We start from the raw sequence: 23,131 nt of genomic DNA on the forward strand, positions 1-23,131 counted from the left end.
GTTTTCCCCCCGATTCCCATTGACTCCAGTTTTGCTAGCACTCTTTGATACCACACTCGGTCATATGCTGCCTTGATGTCAAGGGTAGTCATTCTCACCTCAGCTCTGGAGTTCAGCTCCTTTTTTTGTGTTTAAATCAAGGCTGTAATGAGGTCAGATGCTGAGCGAAACCCAAACTGAAGGTCAGCAAGCAGGTTACTGCTAAGCAAGTGCTGCTTGATAGCAATGTTGATGGCCCCTTCCATTACTTTACTGATGATCAGCAGTAGGTTGATGGGGCGGTAACTGGCCAGGTTGGATTTATCCTGCTTCTTGTGTACAGGACATACCTGGGCAATTTTCCACATTGCCGTGTAGATATTAGTGTTGTAGCTTTACTGGAACAGCTTGGCTGGGGGCATGGCAAGTTCTGGAGCACAAGTTTTCAGCACTATTGCTGGAATGTTGTTGGGGTCCATAGGCTTCATAGTATCCAATATTTCAGCCGTTTCTTTATCACGTGGAGTGAATTGAATTGGCTGAAGACTAACATCTATGATGCTGGGGACCTTCGGAGAAGGCCAAGATGGATTATCCACTTGGCATTTGTAGCTGAAGATTGTTGCGAATATCTCAGCCTTGTCTTTTGCGCTGATGTGCTGGGTTCCTCCATCATTTGAGGATGGCAATATTTATGGAGCTTCCTCCTCCAGTGAGTTGTTTAATTGTCCACCACTATTCACAACTGGATGTGGCAGGACTGCAGAGCTTAGATCTGATCTGTTGGATGTGGAATTGCTTAGTTCTGTCTATCACTTTGCTGCTTGTACTGTTTGGCATGCAAGTAGTCCTGTGATGTAGCTTCAACAGGTTGACACCTCATTTTTCAGTATGCCTGGGGCTGCTCCTGCACTCTACATTGAACCAGTGTTGATTCCCTGGCTTGTTGGTAATGGTGGAATGGGGGATATGCCGGACCATGAGGTTACAGATTGTGTTCAAGTACAATTCTGCTGATGATCCACAGTACCTCATGGATGCCCAGTCTTGAGTTGCTAGATCTATTTGAAATCTTTTTTGTCACAGTGGAGGGTATCATCAATGTGATGTCATGGACTGATGTAACTGGCAGGCAGGTTGATGAGGATGAGATAAAGTATTTTTTTCCCTCTTCGTTCCCTCACCACAAACCTGTCTAGCAGCTTTGTCCTATAGGATTCAGCCAGCTCAGTCTTTGGTGGTGCCACTGAGCCACTTTTGGTGATGGACATTGAAATTCCTGCACCCAGAGTACATTCTGTACCCTTGCCACCTTCAGTGCTTCCACCTTCAACATGGAGTACAGGTTCATCAGCTGAGGGATGGTACATGGTATCCAGCAGGAAGTTTCCTTGCCCATGTTTGACCTAATGCTGTGAGGCTTCATGGGGTCTGGTGTTGAGGTTGAGGACTCACAGGGCAATTCCTCCAGTCTGTATGCCACTGTGGTGCCATTTCTGCTGGGTCTGTCGTGCTGGTGGGCCAGGACATAACCAGGGACAGTGGTGTGCGTGTGTGCGCGTGCGTGTGAACGATCACATAGGTCTTAAACTTAGTCGTATCGGGTTGTTGCTTGCTTGACTAGCCTGTGGGACAGCTCTCCCAATTATTGCCACAAGCCCCCACATGTTAGTAAGGAGGACTTAGCAGAATCGGCAGGGCTAGGTTTGCCGTTGTCATTTCTGATGGCCTATCCATTTTCATTCCTTTTTTGTTGGCTTTTTAGTGCTTTGATAGGCTATTTCAGAGGACATTTAAGTGTCAACCACATTACTGCAGACCTGGAGTCACATGTAGGCCAGACCAGGTGAGGACAGCTGATTTCCTTCCCTTAAGGGGCATTAGTGAACCAGATGGGTTTTTATGACAAGCAACAATGGTTTCATGGTTATCATTAGTTTGACTCCTTAATTCCAAATATTTATTGGATTCAAATTTCACCATCTGATTTGAAGCTGGCTCCCCAAAGCATTACTCTGGGTCCTTGGATTAACGGTCCAGTGACAATACCATTATGCCACTGACTGGCAGCTGCTCAGGGATTCCCCATTTACCCTGTGTTAAGGAACCCAACCTTACCTCACTTTTAGGGGAATTAACTCCCCAAATGCACCCGAATCTGTCTCCCTTTGCCTGTGTTTAAAAAAAAAAAAAATTCCCACCAATGTTTAAAGGCAGTGACATTTCATTAGAACTGGAAGACCTTATAGCTGAACACCTTTTAGTCAAATAATTGTTTCTCCATGATGCAAGCTTCAAAGTGAAGTACTTCAGAATAGCAAGTGAGACTCTCCTTTTTAACTTGTTGTGAATGACCCTTCTTATATTGGGAACATTAACCTCTAGATTTGGGCAAGCTTATGCCTTTTTAGGTAATTTCCATATGTGAGTTCCCAGAGCATTGGTGTGCAGACCCAAACTTGACTGGAAATGGCAACACAGAAATTATGAGATGGACCCTCATGTAAACACAATCTAATCAATGTGCAGGAACCAGGCAGCAGCAACATTTTGTCAAAGAAATGCTGAAAACATCAAGCATTTGAGGCTTAGAGGACCTGAAACAAAATCCAGTGTAACTCCTTAATTGTAATTTTTCTGACAGATTTATACTCCAATTTGAAACCACGACTGCCTTGACCAAAACTATTGATACCCTTAATCTCTGAATAATTCACTAAGGGAGCAGTGAGACAGTTAGGGCATTCAGGTCTAACTGTCAACTGCCATTTGCTGTTTGTGTCATGGCTGCTGAAGCATCATTTCTGGCTTTTGCTAATGTTCCATTCAGAAAATATTGTAATTTGTCTCTTCTTCACATGTGCAGGAGAGGCAAATATCTATATACTCTTTGAAGGGGAGTCAGCCAGAGCTACAAGTGCTTTTTGAAGAGCCAATGCATAAATGAAGTGAAGAGGGGTTGAAGGAAATGGTCCAACTACTCCAAGTACAGATGACTAGCAACAATATTGTTAAATATCTTATATAATGCATTGTGTGTAAAGTTTGACCTTTCATAAAAATGAGGATGAGACTGAACTTTTTTAATGAATTTTCAATGAAATCAGACTCAAGATGTTTCTCATGGACAGGCTTATTTTGGAGGATGACTGAATATTGATGAGCACTTTTATGGTTTTCAGGCCCTTGCTGTACGGAAAGCCTATATCTTTGATCATTGGAACCAGTTTGACGTATTCATCATCACACTAGCAGCAGCTGACATCGTCATAGATCAGTTATTTGAACGCAGTGAGCACCAAGTCCGTACTGTCCGAATATTCAGATTGATACGTCTTGCTAGGGTACTCCGACTTTTAAAGGTAAGAAAAGTTCCATTGCAGAGATAAATTGTAGGTTATTGCAAATAGGGAAATACTAAATATGGAGGTTAGAAGAAAGAAGGTGTAGAATTTGCATTTCAATTTTGGTATTGGATGAAATTGTTTTGGAACAATCACAATCTGAATTGGTTAATATATTCATGATTTCCTTCCTTATGATAGTACAGAACTTGAATATTACTGAAAAGAGAGACATGTTGCCAAAGCTTTTTATCTTGTACTCATCAGGTCAAACACACTAATGCCAAATTTCAAATAATCACAACAATTTATACTGCAGGAGAAAAGGGTGCTGACTGGTTGGCAAGTTGACTGGCCGAGACGTTGCCATTCAGAAAGCAATAGGAACTACAAGCTCCCCAAGCTCCTGGATAATTCAAAAAGGGTGAAAGTCTTGAACATATTCCTCTTATTTGCAGAGAGTGGGATTTGTATCTCACTTCTAGCAAGTGTAAAAAAAAAAAAGCCACATTACTATCGCGACTGATTAACTTAAATTGGTTGCTATTAGCACACTCAAGATTGTTCAGGTGCTTCCCAATTATAGAATCACATCTAAAAGTAGACATTTTGTTTTGGATTTTGCAAATGCAGGCTGGTTGAGTATGTTCTGTGTTCTGCCTATTACGAACAACTGAAGGAACATGCTGTTTGGTTCAATCAGCCAATCGCTGAGATATACAGCCTATGCACCTGGCATCGCATCAGCAGTGACATTCATAAACTATGTTGCTCAATTGTGTGGCAGGCAGAACGTCTTTTTGGACTGACAACAGCAACCTATTAGTGGAAAATACACTTGCATAGGCTCTGCATTTTAGCAATGTAAAATGGCTTCCTTAACCTGTTCAAATTTTTGAGATATTTTGCCTTTTCAGCATAGTTTGAGGTAGACCTTGCACTTTTCAGATCTGAAAGTGGTGACCTTTGGCCTTTTTACATGTTTGTGTGATACCAATGTGACCAATGGTCTGATCAGCATAGCCATTTCCTGAAGGATAGCTTTAATGTGCTCTATTTCTGTGGCAAGTTTGCAAGGTGAGCAAATGGCTAGGGCCCTATTTACAAGATTACTAGTGAGTGGAGCTGTACAAACCCAACGTGTATATTGATTGGTGAAGGTAGGCTTGTGGTAGATAGCAGTTGAAAACCCATTAGCGGATTTTTCAACCAGCATGTCAAGGAAAGGAGCACATTAGACTGCTCCATTATCACATGGGATAAGAAGTTAGGGCTCATTCCATCAAAAACATGTTTCTGTGGAAACCGATGAAAATGTAATGCAACGCTGTGTATGAATTTCAGTGCTGGTGTTATGCCAGGTACGTAGGCTGTATGCCCAGCAATTGGCTGATGCTTCATTTGTTCGGATATAGCATATAGACTTTACTCAACCAGCTCACACTTGCAAAACCCAAAACATCTATTGTTAGATTTGTGATTGAGGAGCACTTGCTGAACAATCCTGAGTGCACTAATAGCTATACTAACAACCAATTTAAGATAATCAGTCAAGCTCATAATGTGCCTCCTTTTATGCTTGCTGGAAGCGACATACATTTATATGCAGGGATTTGTTCTCTGCAAACAAAAGGAATATGTTCAAGACTTGTGCCTTTTTTTGACTTATCAGGGAGCTTGGGGAGCCCATAAGTCCCCGTGGCTTTCTCTATGGCAACACCTCGATCTTTCAGTCGACTTGCCAGCCTATCATGTGGGGAGACACTGGTGTCGTGGTAGCCTCACTGAATTAGTAATCCACAGGCCTAGGCTAATGTTCTAGGGACAAGAGTTCAAATCCCACCACACCAGCTAGTAGATTTTAAATTCAATTAACAATACGGAATTGAAAAGCTAATCTCAGTAATAGTCATACAGCAGAGTTAGGCCCTTTGGCCCATCGTGTCCATGCTGGTCATCAAGCGCCTATTTCAATCCCATTTTCCAGCACTTGGCCCGTAGCCCTGTATGCTATGGCATTTCAAGTGCTCATCTAAATATTACTTAAATGTTATGAAGGTTCCTGACTCTACCGCCCCCTCAGGCAGTGTATTCCAGATTCCAACCACTCTCTGGGTGAAAAATGTTTTCCTTAAATTCCCTCTGAATCTCCTGTCCCAGTCCCCCACCCTGATTTCTACACCTACATTGTCCTCCTCCATAGTGAACACAGATGAAAAGTATTTAAAACCTCACCTACATTCTCTGGCTCCACGAACAGATTGTGACTTTGATCCCGAATGGGCCCTACTCTTTCCCTGGTTATCCTCTTTCCCATAATATATTTATAAATTGCTTTGGGATTTTCCTTTATTTTGGCCGCCAGTGTTTTTTCATGCCCCCTCTTGGCTCTTCTAATTACTTTTTTAAGTATCCCCTTACACTTTCTATACTCTAGGGCTTTTGCTCTTTTCAGCCCTCTGTATCTGCCAAAAGCCTTCTTTTTTCCCTTATCCAATCCTCTAACTCCCTTGACATCCAGGGTTCCCTGGACTTGTCGGTCCTACCCTTCACCTTTTACGGGAACATGTTGGTCCTGAACTTCACTATTTCCTTTTTGAATGACTCCCACTGGTCTGACTTTGGCTAGGTCCTGTCTTATCATATTGACACAGGCCTCTTCTTGCCCCCCGCCGCCGCCTCCCAGTTCAGAACCTGTATTTCCGGTCTTTGCCCTTTTCCATAACTACCTTTAAATCTTACAGCATTATGGTCATTATCCCCGAAATGCTCCCCCACTGACACTTCTACCACTTATCTGGCTTTATTCCCTAAGATTAGGTCCAGTACTGCCCCTTCTCTTGTAGGACTTTCTACATGCTTGCTAAAAAACGCTCTCCTGGATGCACTTTTAATAATTCTGCCTCTAAGCCTTTCACACTAAGACTATCCCAATTAATATTGGGGAAGTTGAAATCCCCTACTGTTATTACCCTATTATTTTTACACTTCTGAGATTTGCCTACATATCTGCTCCTCTATCTGCCCCTGACTGTTTGTTTGGAGGCCTACAGTACACTCCCAGCAATGTGATTGCCCCCTTTTTATTTTTAAGGTCTATCCATATGGCCTCATTTGAGCAACCTTCTAAGATACCATCCCTCCTTACTGCAGTTATTGACTCCTTGATCGATTAGTGCAATGCCATCTCGTCTTTTACAGCCCCGTCATGCCTGAAGATTCTATACTCTGGAACATTGAGCTGCCAGTCCTGCCCTTCCCTCAACTGTGTATCTGTGATAGCAACAATGTCATATTCCCATGTGTTAATAAAGTCCCTCAATTCATCTGCCTTACTTGTAAGACTCGTGTTAAAATAGATGCACTCCAGCCTTGCATTATTCTCTTGTGCATTAACAGGCCTATATTTGCTCAGCCTTCCAGACTGACTTAGCTTCTCTATATTTGGCTGTGCTTCACCCCCTACTGTACCTCCTACCCTGTATCCTACTCCCTGCCAAATTAGTTTAAACTGTCCCCAACAGCACTAGCAAGCCTCCCCGCAAGGATGTTGGTCCTGTTCCAGTTCAGGTGTAACTCGTCCAACTTGTATAGGCCCATCCTTCGCCAGAAACAGACCCAGGAAAACTAAAGCCCTCCCTCTGCACCATCTCTTCAGCCATGTATTCATCCTCTCCATCCTCCTAATCCTATACTCACTAGCACATAGCACAGGGAGTTATTGAGAGATTATAACTTTTTGAGGTCCTGCTTTTTAATCTGCTACCTAGCTCCCTGAATTCTTGTTTCAGGACCTCATCCCTTTTTCTACCTATGTTGTTGGTACCAAAGTGAACCACAACCTCTGACTGTTTGCCCTCCCCCTTCAGAATGCCTTGCAGTTGTTCTGTGACATCCTTGACGCTGGCACCAGGGAGGCAACACACCATCCTGTAGTCATGTCTACTGCCGCAGAAGTACCTGTCTGCACCCCTCACTTATTGAGTCTTCTACCACTATTACTCTTGCACACTTACTTCTCCCCACTTGTGCAGCTGAGCCACCCACAGTGCTGTGAACTTGGCTCTGGCTGCACTCTCCAGAGGAACCTGCACCCTCACTGTGTTCCAACACAGAAAAATTGTTCTTGAGTGAAATGCATTCTGGGGCTTTCCTGACTACCTGCCTCCTTTCTTCTGGCTGGTGGTCACTCATTCCCTCTCTGATTGCACTTCCTTAAGCTACAGAGTGACCACATCTAAAAACGTGCTATCCTTGTAACACTCAGCCTCACGGATGCATTGCTATGTCTCCAGCTGACGCTCAAGCTCTGAAACCTGTTGCTCAAGCTGTGGACTTCTTGCATATGTGGTCACCCAGACTGCAAGGATTTCCTAAAAATTCCCACATGCTGCAGGCTGTACAACACACGGGACTGAGCTCCCTTGCCGTACTACTTTCTTTTTTAATTAAAAGACTATTTCCTTAAATTTAAGCCAAGCAGATTACTACTATTTAGTTTATCTGAAAAACAAATGCTGAGACTCTTGCCTTCTGTAATGCCACTTTAAAGCGAAAAAATAACATGCACTACCTACCAATCAGCTTTCTGCCTTGTCCTGATGTCACTCCTTTTGAATTCCAGCACCGGCGAGTGTCTGAGTGAGAACCGGTTCCCTCACAGGTAAATTCCTGCCACTGGGGTGCTGCTGACTGCATGTCCCAGGGTCCTCCCCTTGCATTCTCCTCTAGGTGCTGCTAACTACCTGTCTCAGGGTCCTCCTCTCTCACTCTCCTCCAGGTGCTGCTGACTGCCTCTGGTTTTGCATTTCCCCAAGAGGTTTGAAATGCTAAATACATAAACATGGCTGAAGTCTTAGAATGTGAGGTGAGGAGAATTTGCATTATTTTAGTTAAATCAGGGTAGTTTGAATTTGATGGTAGGGTGTTACACCTAGCCAGAGAAGCTAGGCCAAACAGTGTGCTTATTTTTCCCAAATGATAATATTAGCAACATGAAATGATTTCTATTATGAGAAAGGTAAAGTTCAAAAGACATATGAGAACAATGGGATTTACATTTAAAAGGGAGAAACATATATATAAAGGAGAATGAGGCAATGTGTCAGGAAAGGCATTGTAAGATCCACCAGAAGTGTGAAAGGTCTCCAGTATTTGTGCATTAAACCTGCTGTCTACAGAAACTGAAGCTGGGAAAAGCCACTTTGAATTCTACTGTCCAGGATATTATGTTGACTTGCCTTAATGGCAGCGTAACTGGAACCCAGATTAATTAGGGTTTTTTGAATTATTATAATAGTAAGACCTATGCATGTGCTTGAAATCTTTTTCTTTTTTTTTGTTAATAAATGTTTAATTTAGTTTCCTAGAATATCTCTAAAGTCTTGGTGATCTTATTACTACTGATTTCGGCACGCATCTCAAAATAAAATATAAGTTACAAAACCGTTGTGATAGCGGGATAGAGTTTCCCCCGTAGATTTGATCCGCCTGGCACACATCTACTGCGTCATAACATAAGTTTTCCATGTGGATCCTTGGCTGTTTGAAATGGGAGATGTTAGTATTAGGTACCTAACGACAGCAAACAGTTCCATGGCAGGTATATCATAGTTATGTAGAATATACATCACAGCTTTCTATTCCCTACTCTCTCATATGCTTATCCAACAACAGTATATTTACTTATCCAGCATCAGTAATATTTGCCTTAACCACTTCCTATGGTGGTGAGTTCTACTCTCACCACTTAAAGTAAAGAAATTTCTGTTGAATCCCTGTTTGCTTTCTTGGTAACTGTCTTACGCTGATAGCCTCTGGTTTTGAATTTCCCCAAAATTGGAAATACATCTCTCTGCTTATATATGCAGTGAAACTTCTACCAGTCTGACCAAAAATATGACTTATTTCTAAACTCAAAAGTATCCTCGACTGCATTAGTAGCTTTTTTTGTGCCGGAGTGGAATTTGCCTTTAGGGAAATTAAGAGGTCCAGAAAGTAGAAGCCTGCTGTCTCTGCTTCCTCAGCTGTCTGACTCACCACTGACACCATTTTAGCCTCAGATTTCATGCATCCGTAGTATTTTGCTTTTGTATTATGTTCTACTGGCTAACTCTTGATTCATTTACACTGGTCAATAATATTAACAGGAAAAGGGACCCAGGAGTTACATATAAATGCTTAAAAATAAGACATCCGTTTCTGCAGTAAATAAAAAAAAGGGCAAATAATTCGATGCACATGATGCCAGCAGAATTTTGGCTCTAAAGGTACTGTGTATCTGCAGCAAATATTAATACAAAACCATTGAAATATTTAGGTGAACTATAGAAAAGTGGTACATAAAAGGCTGGGAGTGCCTTGAGAATTGGGTGCAAACGGATGGTGAAGAGTTTGTCTACCCAGGAGGGATTTTTCTTAAAGTACTGTGGCAATAAATTTTCATTGAAACTATTGAAAGCTTCCGAAAATGTGGGTATTTAAGGATGGCCCAGGAATGAGGACAGAGCCACTGTACAGTAAAATGATAAGTTCTTTAAGTGGGTATTCCTTTGAGTTCCCTTTGGAAGCAGGCGTTTAGTAACTTCACAACTGCTTGGGCTCTCCGGCTGCATTTTTGATAGGCACCTTAAATTGCATAATATTTAGGGTCTTAATAAACCTTTAGCACAGTTGGTATGCAGCCCTAATCACCTCTTGATGGCGTTTACCTTCTTTAGTGCATCAATATGGAGAAGGCCCAAGCCTGTACATCTAATAATATGGTGTCATGATGAACTATGATGCATCAGGCACCACAGACAGCATTATTGACCCCATAAAAAATCTGTCATGCACAATTTTTGTGTTTGTTTTTTCAGGTTATGATACCAACCTTCATACATCTTCTCAATAAACAGATTAACAAACAACTAAGCTTTGGATATGATATTGGAAAAGGATATGTGGTGGGAGAAGAGGATGTTAGTAATCTTATTGATCACATTTCTGACCAAAAAGTGATCTCTGAGGTAATGCCATAGGAAATAATTCTGAGGATGTGAGACTAAGTGTTGGATCAATTAATAACAAAAATGAAGTAGCCTTATACAATTTCTATCTTTTATGATTTATTTTCCTGCGCAGTTAATAATTATGGACAAAGTTCTAAGATTGAATATAGGAATTGGATTGCCAAACACTGAACATCAGTTTTTTATTCATAAATCAAGATGAAAGGACAAGGCCTAGAGTTCAGGGAGCGAATACGTTATAAAGAATAAAAAGGATAAATTTGGAAGTAGCAAATCGGTGATTTCAAGGATAGGATTTAAAGACTTGATTCTAGGAGGAAACCAATACTGAGGGAGGTAAAAGTAAAGGGTTTCCTTTGGTCCTGCTCTGCCAGTAGAAACATAGGAACACAGGAACCACAATAGGCCATCCAGCCTCAAGTCTGTTCCGGCATTCTGTGAGATCATGGTTAATCTGTATTCTACCTCCATCCGCTTTGGTTCCAGATCCCTTCGTATCTTTTTTTATCCTATCTATTGACCTCCGATATTAAATTACTAGTTGAACTACTAGCTACTACTTTTTGTAGTTAAGTTCCATACTTTTACCATTCTCTACATGAATAAGTGTTGCTTACCTTCTCTCCTGAATGACGTGACTCTAATTTTATGTCCCCTGGTCCTAGATTCCCCCACCAGCAGAAAAGATTGATGGAGAAACTGTCCCCATTGGTGGAAGAATCAAGAACCAGAGGGCACAGACTTAAAGTAATTGGCAAAAGAAGCAATGGCGACATGAGGAAAAACTGTTTATGCAGCGAGTGCTTAGGATTTGGAATGCACTGTTTGAGTGTGTGGTGGAGCTAGGCTCAATAAAGGCATTCAGAAGGAGATTAAATAATTACCTGGAAAGGAAAAAATGTGCAGGGCTACAGAGAAAAGATGGGGAGATAGGAGAATGGCACTAGGAGCAATTGCAGAGAGCTCATATGGACATGATGGGCTGAATGGCTGCCTTCTGTGTTATGACCATTCAATGAGTTTGCATGGTTAGGAATAATCCAGCTGAGAATTTGGACCCACCAAGTTGTGTATATTTGCGCTGGTAGAGAGTGTGATGTTTTTCCCCTGAGGACTCCGAAGCTTCCCCCCTCAGTTCCTTTCTGGCTCTGGAAATGCACCTGCATGAGATGAAAGACGTGAGTTAGAGCTGAATATAGGTGAAGTGGATCTTCAGTTAGCTAAAGTGCAGCTCATGACAGAAACGTACTGGTGACATCGATGCAATATAAGTGATAATTCAGTGCCATGTGACAGTGTAGTATGTAATGTCATCATCAGGTCTCTGGGCCTCCCCGTCTCTCCTTTGGCAATGGCCTCCACTGCTGCATCCCTGCCAATCTCCAGGGTTTTCTGCCCATCATGGTCAGAATGGCCATGAATGTAGCTCCAACCCTGGCCCCTCTCTCCCTGCAGTTGTGGGATCTCCTTCAATGAGAAAGGGAAGAGCATAGGAGTGTGAGGAATTAACTGATTGCTGAGGATGGAGGGGAGGGTGACGGAGGGTAGCAGATTGTAGGTTAGTGCTGTCTGTTGAGCTGAATGTTTGTTTGAGAAAGAGGCTGGGGAGAAAAGAATGTGTACGGCAGCAAGGTGCGTCAGGGAGTACTGTGCAGAAGACTGCTAAAGAGGTGAGAGACCATTGGTTGCCAACTGAAATTTGCAGTAGACTCGCATTGCCAGATCTCAGGAGGTCATTGAACCATCTATGGCACTGGATCCAAGTCCTCTACACCACAATTTAGCTGTTCACTGCCTCAGCAACCTCCAGCCAAGCCTGCTTGGTCTCCTCCAGTCATGTTCTGGAAAGAGGACTTCTCCCCATAACTTGACTGCTTCCAGCATTACCTCCAGGGATGCTTCTGTGAACCTGAGTGTAGCCTTTCCATGCCTTTGACCCATTTTTCTCCTCTTTCCTGCCTCATGCTGATTAACTCCACAAAGTGCTTCTATTGTTGGTGCAACCAGGGTCCCTTTAAATGGAGATCCTTCATTGCTGCATTAGGTGCATCATCCTGCTTATTCTCCCTAATTGGCTGGGGGATCCAGAGGCAGGCTGTTAATTCATTGGCTCTGGGAAAGAACAACCAGAGGCCTGCTAATCAAGGAGTTGGGTTTGCTAGCCAGAAATAGAACTCCCATTGCTCCAGGACCGAAGGTGGTAAATTCCACCCCAAGTCTTTCTGTTCTTATGCACTTTTCAAAATCATGCCATTTAGTGTACAATGTCTTTCCATGTTAGTTTTCCCAAAGTGCATTTCTTCACACTTCCCTACATTGGCTCCATCTGTCATGTTTCTGCCCATTTCAACATCTTTATGTAATCTGAAGGTAACAACTATGCACATCACTATAAAATAGATTGCCAAATTTAATATAATCTACAAACTTTATGCTGCTCCCTACACCTAGGTCATTTATAAAAATTGAAAAGTCATGAGCCCAAAACTGATCCTTGGGGAATACCACTAGAAACCACTTCCCGGCCTGAAAGATATCCAACTACCAATACCCCCCCATACTTCCTGTCACTGAACCAATTTCCTACTCAGCACCACTTTCCCCTTAATTCGATGGGCTTCCATCCTCAAAAAGCTTCCTGTGTGGCAGGTGTGTCCTCTTAAGAAGGACTATTGCTGTGCAGAGGCATCTTCCTACATGATTAAATTTAATTTTACTGCCACGAAAGCCTGGGCAACTCTGAATATGGAAGAGGGCACTTCAACTTTAAGGCTAAAATGTTACTTTTTTTTCCCCCCCCTCATGAAGCGTTCCAACAGTATATACCAAACTGTGATTAATCATCTAGAAGATTAAAGCCAATTTGGCTGCTCCTCCCGCCCAACTCTGTTTGATGGTTATCGATTCCATCATATCCCTTGTCACAGGGCTGAATCTTTGCTCCTGAGTCAATTGCACAGAGTCAGGAAATTTTCCAGCACCGCAAATCCGACTTGGGAGAAATTTGCCTGAATGGCTGGATTTTTGTTCTGGGGGGTGGATGCTAACTGGAGTCGGGCCTGCTACCCCTAGAAGGAGTGCAGAGACAGCCACAAGCTGGTTAAAAGGCCAACCTCATGCTCTGGGACCTGGTCCCAGTTAAAGTAAAAGCAGTAAGGCCCTCTAGCCCCCCCCCAATTTGCCATGCCCCATCGTTGTCAACTCATGCCATCTTATTCCCCCACCCACTCCCCCATGGCTCTTAATACCCTCAATGCCAACCTATGTCCACCCACACCCCCATTGTTCCCATGCCCACCTTCCCAACCTCTGCCCCTCTATTCATCCCCATGGCCTTTTATAGCCCTTATGCCAACTTATGCCAGCCCATGATCCACATTCACCTTTGTCCTTACACCCTCCATGCTAACTCACCCCGTATCTATCATGGGCAGACCTCAGGAGCCAGGTAAAGTTCTAAGTATCTATTACATGCTTCATTATATTAAAAAAAACTCATTAATAAAAGCCCATTCGATACATTTAAATCCCTTCAGTCCCTTATAAAAACATTTATTTTCATAGTCCCACATCAAAACCCTTTAACCACGTGAAGCTGTCAATCAAACTGAATTTACAAGACCCCACCCCCACTATGAAAATAGGTTGTGGAAGTAGTCAAGCAGCACTAATACTATAATAGCTCTCAGGCCTATGTCAATAAACATATTTTGAAATTGCAAACACTGATTTTGTTTTCAAATACAGGCTGCTTGTTTTCATAATTTAAAGAGCAGAGGATTTAAATGACTTGACAGCTTGACAGCTCCACAGACCTTATTCACTTTATATACATGTCTACTCAGTTGTAACTCAGCAAGAATCTGTATTTTGAAGAGAGGAAATTTGTGAAAATTTATGAAAAAATGATCATAAGGTCACTAACTTTGACATACTGAAGCCAAAATGTTTTTTTTTTAAAGCAACTGAGGAGTATTGTGGAGCGGAATCATCAAGAAGCAATTAAAGAACTGGGTGAGTAAAAAACAGTCTAAAGATTCTGCCAGTAATGGATAGGAGGCATTATGATAGGTTAACAGATCAGTTAATATTTAATAACTTGCTGAGTTGAATCAAGTAAAAGAAGCAACTGAAAGAAAATTAAACAATAATTTACTAAATTAGGAAATAGGTTAATTTAATAAATTTAAACATCATTCATCTCAGTCCATTCCTACCTGTACTTGATGTGAAAATATATTGGTGGCAAAATTAGATCTTTTACCTCACCATATCTTTAAGCAAAATTTTAAATTGGATTAACTGCTTATGACTTAATTATTTCTCTGATCTGTCTCCTAATGTCAAGAGCCTTCTGTTCTTACATAGTTTACTGTTATGCACAATGTTATAATACGGCAGGTGGTATTTGCCAGGCTGGCCAAATCCACAAGGGAAACTTGGCCATGCTATCACAACAGTTTTGCAATTCGTATTTATTACAAGAAGATTTTGTGCACTGAGTTCAGAAGTAATGAATCCACTGACACCTTTAGAGATTTTAAAAATTAAATTAAAACATTTATTAAGAAAAGAATAAAACAAGATTACAATTACACAGTTACTTAATATTGTAACAATTCCCAAAATTCCTAGTTAACTAGACTCCCAACCACACACCCTCGTTAAGGCAACAGTCCAAAATAGATTTTAAATTTAGAGTGACAATCCAGCAAGGTTACCACAAGCACCCACTGGACAGTGGAATTCCAAAGGCTTTTAACACAACTTTGGTTACTGGAACAGCAGGCTTCTGCAAAGTGGCTAGAGGCTTTTCCCCAAGTCTATTTCACATGGTGCATCTTCCAGATATTACACGGCCACCCCACCCACAGCTTTCCCTCCTTTAAATATATTTTTCCTCCTTTGATTTGAAAATCCCATTGTTCCCACATGTCTTTGGAATTTACTTTTCCTTTACTTTTAAATATAAAAATCTTTTATGCCATCATTATGGCCAGCACTTTTGGGGAAAAAATCAACATCATAACCTATTATTTATCTTGTTAGTTGTAAACATCCTCCCTTGTCTCTTTGAAAACCAAATATCTCTCCACTTACCTTTAAAATGTAAAATTAATTAAAATGCAAAATTAATTTACACCCTATTTCTGAGACTTTACCCTAGTTCACTCATTAGCATTTCACAAGCTGTTTTACACCTAACTCTTTTGATAATTTCAACCTTGCAGCCTATCCATCTCTAATTAAATCAGCCACACAGACAGAACCATACACACACACAAACAAACATAAGCCTACTTTACAATACCCAACAATAATATTATGAAAAATATGATCATTTTGTGGCAACAAGAGTGTTCTAGCTTTCTCTTTTTTGTTGCTAGTGGAGAACAGAATTTGTACTGGGTAGATTGAGAATACTGGATGTTAAACTGGAAATTCAACATATATCTCATTATGGGGTTGAACCTAAGAATGATTTTAAATGAGAAGGAAAATCAAGAGGGAGCAAATTTCTTTCAAAGCTTAGTTGAAATTTTTAACAACATATTGAAGTGGGGCAGAAGTCCATTTGTTTTGTCATGTTTTAATCGCTGTGCGTGCAGACTCCAGGTATTGCAAGTACAAAATAATCATTAAAACGCTAGGTGCTTCTCAGTTACAAACTCTAACTGACAGAAGCATTCCAATTCTTGAAGTTGTATGATCTAACACAGGGTCGAGATTCATTCACCACCTCCTAAGGTTCCCAGCATCACTGATGCCTGTCTTCAGCCAATTCGATTCCCTCCACATGATATCAAGTATACAGCAAAGGCGAAAGGCCTATCTCTTACTCCCTCCTTTCACTGAAGAGGTGATGAAGGTAATCAAATCAACTAAGGCAAAATCCTTGATTCAGGTGGCATTCCAGCAGAGACTTTGAAGTGTAATAGTACAGAGCTTGTTAACAAACTTAAAGCCGTCTTCCAGACTATCTGGGATCAGGAAAATGTTCCATAGGACCTCAAGGATGCCAGCATAGTCAGCACCTGGAAATGGAAAGGATCCAATAATGTATGTGGCAAATATTGGGAATAAGTCATCTCTCAGTTGCAGGAAAAATCCTTACAAGGATCTTGTTGTCTACTAAACAGCCTCAGATGGTGCCCTCCCAGAATCACATTGTGATTTTACGGCTAACTGTGGGGCAGCCAATATACTGTTTAGAGCAGGGCAGCTACAAGAAATGCAACATCAGCATCTGTAAATGCTGTTCATAGACCTAACTAAAGCTTTTGCCAGTGAGAGTTGACCTGCTCTATGGCACTTACTCTCTAAGCAAGGAAGCACTTTAATCCTTCCAGATTTCATGCCTTCACCAAAGTCAGAGACAGTAATGAGAGAGCTCCTGTATGCAGATCACTGTGCCCTAGCTGCCCCCAACAACAAAGACATTCAGGCAAATACTTGAGTGTTGCCAAAATCTTAGTCTGCAAATCAGTGTTTCCAAGACCAAGATTGTGTCAACCAGCACCAGGCATATGCTATGAAGCATTAGACATACCCGCTGAAGGCGCCAGTATCAAGGTTGGAGAAAAATTCTCATACTTTGGCAGGTCCTGTTGATGAAGGTGTCAGTGTACGCATCCAGAAAGCAAGTTCTGCCTACAGCCAAATTTTTGATCGTGCCTAAAAGTGGCATAGCATTAAATTAACAACTAACATTAAATGCTACCAGCCATTGCCCTTATCAGCCTGCTGTATGATTGAATCCTGGGTCTGTTGTATTGGTACCAAATCCAAGCTCTGCAACTTTTCCACCACTTCAACTTTTCCACCACTTCAGGTCCATCTTGAGAATTGGATGGTAGGACAAAACCATAAACAACAATGTCCATCATCTCAACAGCACGGAGACCATCCTCCAGAAAATTCAACATAGATAGGAAGGACATATGTCTTCCACATAATGACTACAGAATATCCGAGCAGATTTTCAATAGGGAACCATCTCTGGGCAAATGACATCAGGGTGGTCGTTACAAAAGATACATGAACACCCTAAAAAAGAACCTTATAAACATCTGCGTATTCAGACCTCCTTTCTTGAGAAAATATTGCAGCTGACCAGCCCAAATGGAGGCAAGCATTGAAATTTTGTATAGCATGCTTTGAGGACCATTTACATCAAACTCACAACGTGTGCCAAGAGGAAGGCCAGAGGTGGTGTAGCTGCAGAAGTTCCCCAAGCACCAACAATGACAACATGAGCTGCCAGTTCCGTGAACATGCATGTTGATCTCATGTCAGACTCTTCAGTTATGAAGACCCACAGAAGATGAAGTCACTTACAGCTTGGATATACTCAAATAATGAGGAGTCTACCACTACTCATGGGCCCTGACATCCTCCTGGCTGTAGTACTGAAGACTTGTGGTCCAGATTGAGCTGTGCCTTTAGCCAAACTGTTCCGGTACAGCTACAACATTGTCATCTACCCAACGATATGGAAAATTGCCCAGGTAGGACAAGAGCAACAGATGCATGGGAACACCGTCCCCATCCAAGCCATACAACATCCTGAACTGGAACTATATTGCCATTCCTTCACTGTCACTGGGTCAAAATCCTGGAACTAACTTCCTGTCAACACTGAAGATGTACCTACACCACATGGGTTGCAGCAATTGAAAAAGGTGGATCTCCACTACCTTCTCAAGGGAAATTAGGGATGGGTAAGAAATGTTGTGCTCACCAGTGACCCTCATATCCCATGAATTAATAAGAAAAATTTATCAGCAAGAGCAGGAGGATAGCATGGCCCAGAACCTGCTCGCCATGGAACCAGCTTACAAGTTTGTCCTACTACAGAGCACTGATGCTGACTTCAAATGCTTTAGTTTATAGAAGTCAACACCAATTGCTCATTTGTATTGAACTCTCTGCCAAGAAACCTGAGCACACTGACAGTTTATGGAGGTGTCAAGCTCCAACTTATGTGGGTTCTCTGTACAGTGCATGGAAGAAATGCAGCTAACCATGGAGCATGCAGTCAGCTCTTTGAACACTGCAGCAGTACATTCATTTGTGGTGTTTCTCATCAGAAGCTATTTTGGCCTGAGGTTCAATATCACTCACTTCTGCACTCTGTTCTAGTGCAGAGCAGTGGGAGTGTTGATTTACAGCCCAGTGAGTGATAATTGTGCCACGGGAGAGGCACATTCTGTCCTCTCTCAAAATGACAGAATGATTGCTTCCCCCAGAAGTCTCCAATTAACCAGGGTCCATGTTGATGCTAGACAGCCGACCAGGCCAGACTTCTGCAGCTGAAACACTAATGTGCAACTGAGCCCATTTAAAACCGGAGATTTTTGTTGTTGCCTTCTATGGCTGTATGAAGTATCCTCCATGGATTATCAGTCCACTGTAGCCAGTAGGGGTGTTTTATAGAAAAAAAAACAGATGAATGAGCACAAAGACTTGCACTAGAGGATTGTACCAGGATGATTTTTAGTTGTCACAATTGTTCATTCATAAATCCCAAATGAATCATTTTCAATCAGTTGCTGTACATAGTTTATTTTCACTGATTTTTTTTGTGACCGTGCCTAGTGATGTCATTCCAATACCAATACAGGTGGATGTAAGGATTGGATGTGAAGGTAGGAGGGACTGCTGCTGCAGGGGGAAGGATGACTCATTGAAGTGTTTATCTATGATTCATTGCCACAGAGCACTGCAGTTGACTGGATTGATGTTCCTTGCTTTTTGTTTTCATCTGTTGCTTTCTATTGATCTTCTTGCTCCTGTCCCTCAGCTTCATCCTCTCCAGGTGGCTCTAAGGTTGCACTTTTTCAGGGCAAAGATATGAAGCATATTACCATGAATATTGTGACTCGGGACTGTGGGATCCCTCTCTGGTCCTATCCACACAACAGAATCTCTTGAGACATTGGTTGGTAATTAGTTGGGAGGTCAGAGACTGAGTGTAAGGGTAAATGAAATGTACTCTAGTGAGATGTGGTGGGATGTGATAAGTTATGTTCACAGGAACCTGTATTTTGGCCTCCACTTTTTACCATATATTAATTGCATAGATAAAGGAATCAAGAAGTATGTATCCTAGTTTACAGATAACAACATGTTAGGAGGCACAGTAGATTGTGTAGATGAAAGAGGAAGTTACAATATGACAGGCAGATTAAATAGCAGAATTTTAACTTCCAAGGGGAGGCAGATTTGGTTGGGACCATTAAAGAGCCAAAAAGGTGATGTTGGTTTCTGAACCTGACATGATCCCGCCCACTTCTGGGTTCAACCCGACGAACTTTCAGGCGAGCAGATAACCCCATGCAATTGTTGGGTAAGTCATTAAAATATGTAAAGATGCAGTTAATGTTAATTGTATATTAATTATATTCAAGTGATAGCCATTAACCAGAGATTTACTTGTGCTCCTATACAGACAGGAATATGCCTGCTCCTGGGTCTGGCCAAATTGGCCATTAACAAGTCCAAGTAGTGGGCGATCGAGGGAGTCGTCCGACCTGACTGCCTGCCCCTCTTCCGTGGCTATGTTCGCAACCGGGTGTCCCTGGAGAGGGAGCACACGGAGTCTGCTGGCACTGTTGAGGCTTTCCATGCTCGGTGGGCGCAGCGGGGCCTGAGGTGTTTTATTGACCGTTAGTCACATTTTGGTTTCGTGTTTGCAAGTTTCCTTTAAATTTTGTCTTTGTTTTTGCTACTTCCCTTCAAGGGACTGTTTTTTACTTTGTCCCTGATTTTGTTAATTTTGTTTATTTAGTTGACTCAAAAGAGTTATAGGTAGGAGTATGCATGCTCCTGGACCTGGCCAAATTGGCCATTAACAGGCCCAAGCAGTGGGCAGTCGAGGGGTGTCCTCTGACTTGATTGTCTGCCCCTCTTCTACAGCTATGTTTGAAGTTGAGTGTCCCTGGAGAGGGAGCACGTGGTGTCTGCTGGAACGATTTGAGGCCTTCCATGACTGGTGGGCACCATGGGGACTGGGGTGCAATATTGACCACGAAATTCACATTTTGGTTTGATTCTATGTTTCCTTTGTGTCCTTTTTTTGTTGCAGTTTCCCTTTAAGGGACTGCCCTTTTATTTGTTCATTTGATCTTTTGTTGATTTGTCCCCTTTTTCTATTGGTTTAATTAAAAGAGCATATACAGATAGTAGCATGTCTGCTCTTGGGCCTGGCCAAATTGGCCGTCAGCAGGTCCAGGCAGGGGGCAGTTGAGGGAGTCCTCTGATCCAACTGTCTGCCGCTATGTTCGTGGCCGGGTGTCCCTGGAGAGGGAACGCGCGTTGTACACTGGCACAGTGGAGGCCTTCCGTGATTGGTGGGCAGCGCGGGGACTGGGGTGCGTCATTGGCCCTGAAAATTACATTTCAATTTGATTTTGTAAGTTTCCTTAACATTTTGTTCTCGAGGTAGTGTCTCTTTAAGGGGTATCTAAGATTTTTTGACCTTTTGTTAATTTGCTCCCTTTTTATTGATTTAATTAAAATTATATACAGATAGGAGCAGACTGAAACTGTAGTTAGATTTGGAGGTGCATGTTTGTAATGTGCATCTCTGTAAATAAAAGCTTACAAAGTGTGTAAAGATTGGGCTCCAGTTCTATTCTTCACCACCTGGCTTTCTGGAATAGAATAAACTTTGAATTTAACCCTGCAGTCTGGCTTTAACAGCCACGCATGGGTCTCCTGAAATGTATAGAGCCTGCCAAGGTCAACAAAGTGGGAGTAGAGTGAGGAGTGCTTGTTCAGTGAAATTGGCAGACAGGGAAGTCCTCAAACAGTGAATGCGGAATCATCCCAGGTTTGCACTAAGTGCGGTAGCGGGTGTGAAAAAAGACATTTAACTGCTGGCCGTAATGGCAGATTTTCACGCTGTATCATCCCCTTCCTGCTTCATTAATTATGCAGCCATAGGAAACAAGCTGCCTAGTTGGCGGGCGGCCGCTGATTTGCCCGCCATGCCGTTACCTCACCGTTTCCTCATGCAAGGCACTATATTTAAACTGCAGCCGCACCACACTTCTCCAGGACTGCTCCAGTGAAGACATGGCCCCAAAAGCCAAAAAGAGTGCAGCCCCCAATTCAGTGATGAATCTCTGGTACGCCTTCTAGATGCCGTGGAGGCCTGCCACGATGTTCTTTACTCTGACCACAAGAGGCACATCAGTCTCACCACTTCAGCTTGGAAGGCGGTGGCAGAGGTGGTCAGTGCCAATGCTGCACACAAGAGGTCAGCCATCCAGTGCAGAAACAGATGAATGATCTCATCTGCGCAAACAGGGTAAGGCATCCATCTCATCACTCATAACTCTCTCACTCCAGGCCATCAAACATTCACTGGCATCTCACTCACTACCAGTTCAAGAGGCATCACCAATCACACTCTCACACAGACCCTTACATCTTCATCTGGCCTCATCTCCTCTGGAGACTGCCTCCTCAGCCCTCACCATCTTGAGGCCAGTTGCACAGATCAACCTGTGCCCCCACACACACACCCTGGGATACCCCCATCCCCAGAACAGCCCTCATCCGCCGTCTCTTTCCTTGACTGAGGCCACTTCTCCTTTTCCCCTAGCCCTGAAGCCCTTGAAAATCCTTACTTGTAGGTAGATACCTGCCCATGAGCCCCCCTAAAAGTGATGTGGTGCTGCCTGCAAAGCCTGGCACTGATGACTCTGAGTGCTGCCTGAAGCAAGGTAGGCAAACAAACCTCGAAGTCTTGAGCGAAGTGCACATGGTGAGCTTATGTACATTTGTGAAGCACGTCACACTCGGGTGATCCAGCATGGGGGCTGATTCCGGCGAGCAGGGCTTATAATGAGATGCTAAATTATTGAAGTTAGGTTCCCGACATGCGGCGGTAGGAAACATGGCCTGTCATTGACAGGTGGAGCCTGTTGATTTATATCTCAATGTGTCAGTAGTTCTGAGATGGATGCAAGACATGTCCTGGAATAAACAGGAAAAAATGGATTAAAAAGCTAGTTGCAGAGCTGTGCAAGGTGTGCTATGTGAGTGTGTCAGCAAGAAGAAAAAGCAGTCACCCCTGCAGTTTGCAGGCAAAGTCTCTCCTTCCTCCCTCCCTCCCTTCCTCCGGAGGCAGGACTCAGCAGAACCTGCAATCAATAAGGAAATAGGACAGTCTCTTCAGCTATCCTGCAGAACTAAGTGTCTTCAAATAACTGCAGTCTACCAAGGTCAGCTGTACCCGAATCACCCAACTTAACCACTGCAACCTACTGCCATCTACACCTTACGGACAAACGAGGGGCTAATTTGTATTTTTTAAACAACTTCTATTTTGACTAACTCCCCACATCTGATCCATGCGTTTTTGTTTTTTTTTGGGCTTTAGTAACTAATAAGATTACTCTTTCTTTGCCTCAAGAAAGCCTGGTTAAATTGGCTCCTTAATAAAAGTAAATACATTTGGCCTGGGAAAAGATATTCACAGGGAAAGGATTTTGAAATTAACCTTGTTGCAAGCAACTCAAGGTGGTTGAATAAAGAAGGGGAGAATAATCAAATAACAGAAGAAAAGCATCATAGAGAGAAAATTACAGAAGAATACAGACATAGATGCAATAGCCCACAAGAAGTCAACAGAAAAAACAATAGAAGTAGAGATAACAAGAAGACTAGTGACGTGAAGATGAACAGTTAAAACAGACAACATATCCTTCAGCTTGTATATAGCTTTCATTTAACGTATGCCTTATCATATTTTGCATCTTACTAGGTATCATACTTGTATATGTG

The 23,131-nt window shown here is 42.4% G+C and overlaps 1 protein-coding gene across 1 annotated transcript in view; it reads left to right on the top strand.

Annotated features, from left to right (window-relative positions):
* The window catches only part of LOC121282838 (sodium/hydrogen exchanger 10-like), a 395,537-nt gene that overhangs the window by 185,752 nt on the left and 186,654 nt on the right, over positions 1 to 23,131 (top strand). The window contains exons 16-18 of the mRNA XM_041196650.1: positions 3,162 to 3,341; positions 10,184 to 10,333; positions 14,299 to 14,350. Of these exons, the coding sequence (XP_041052584.1) occupies positions 3,162 to 3,341; positions 10,184 to 10,333; positions 14,299 to 14,350 (382 nt within the window). The remainder of the gene's footprint in view (positions 1 to 3,161; positions 3,342 to 10,183; positions 10,334 to 14,298; positions 14,351 to 23,131) is intronic.

This window comes from Carcharodon carcharias, chromosome 10 (genome assembly GCF_017639515.1).
Source record: "Carcharodon carcharias isolate sCarCar2 chromosome 10, sCarCar2.pri, whole genome shotgun sequence".
Classification (NCBI taxonomy): domain Eukaryota; kingdom Metazoa; phylum Chordata; class Chondrichthyes; order Lamniformes; family Lamnidae; genus Carcharodon; species Carcharodon carcharias.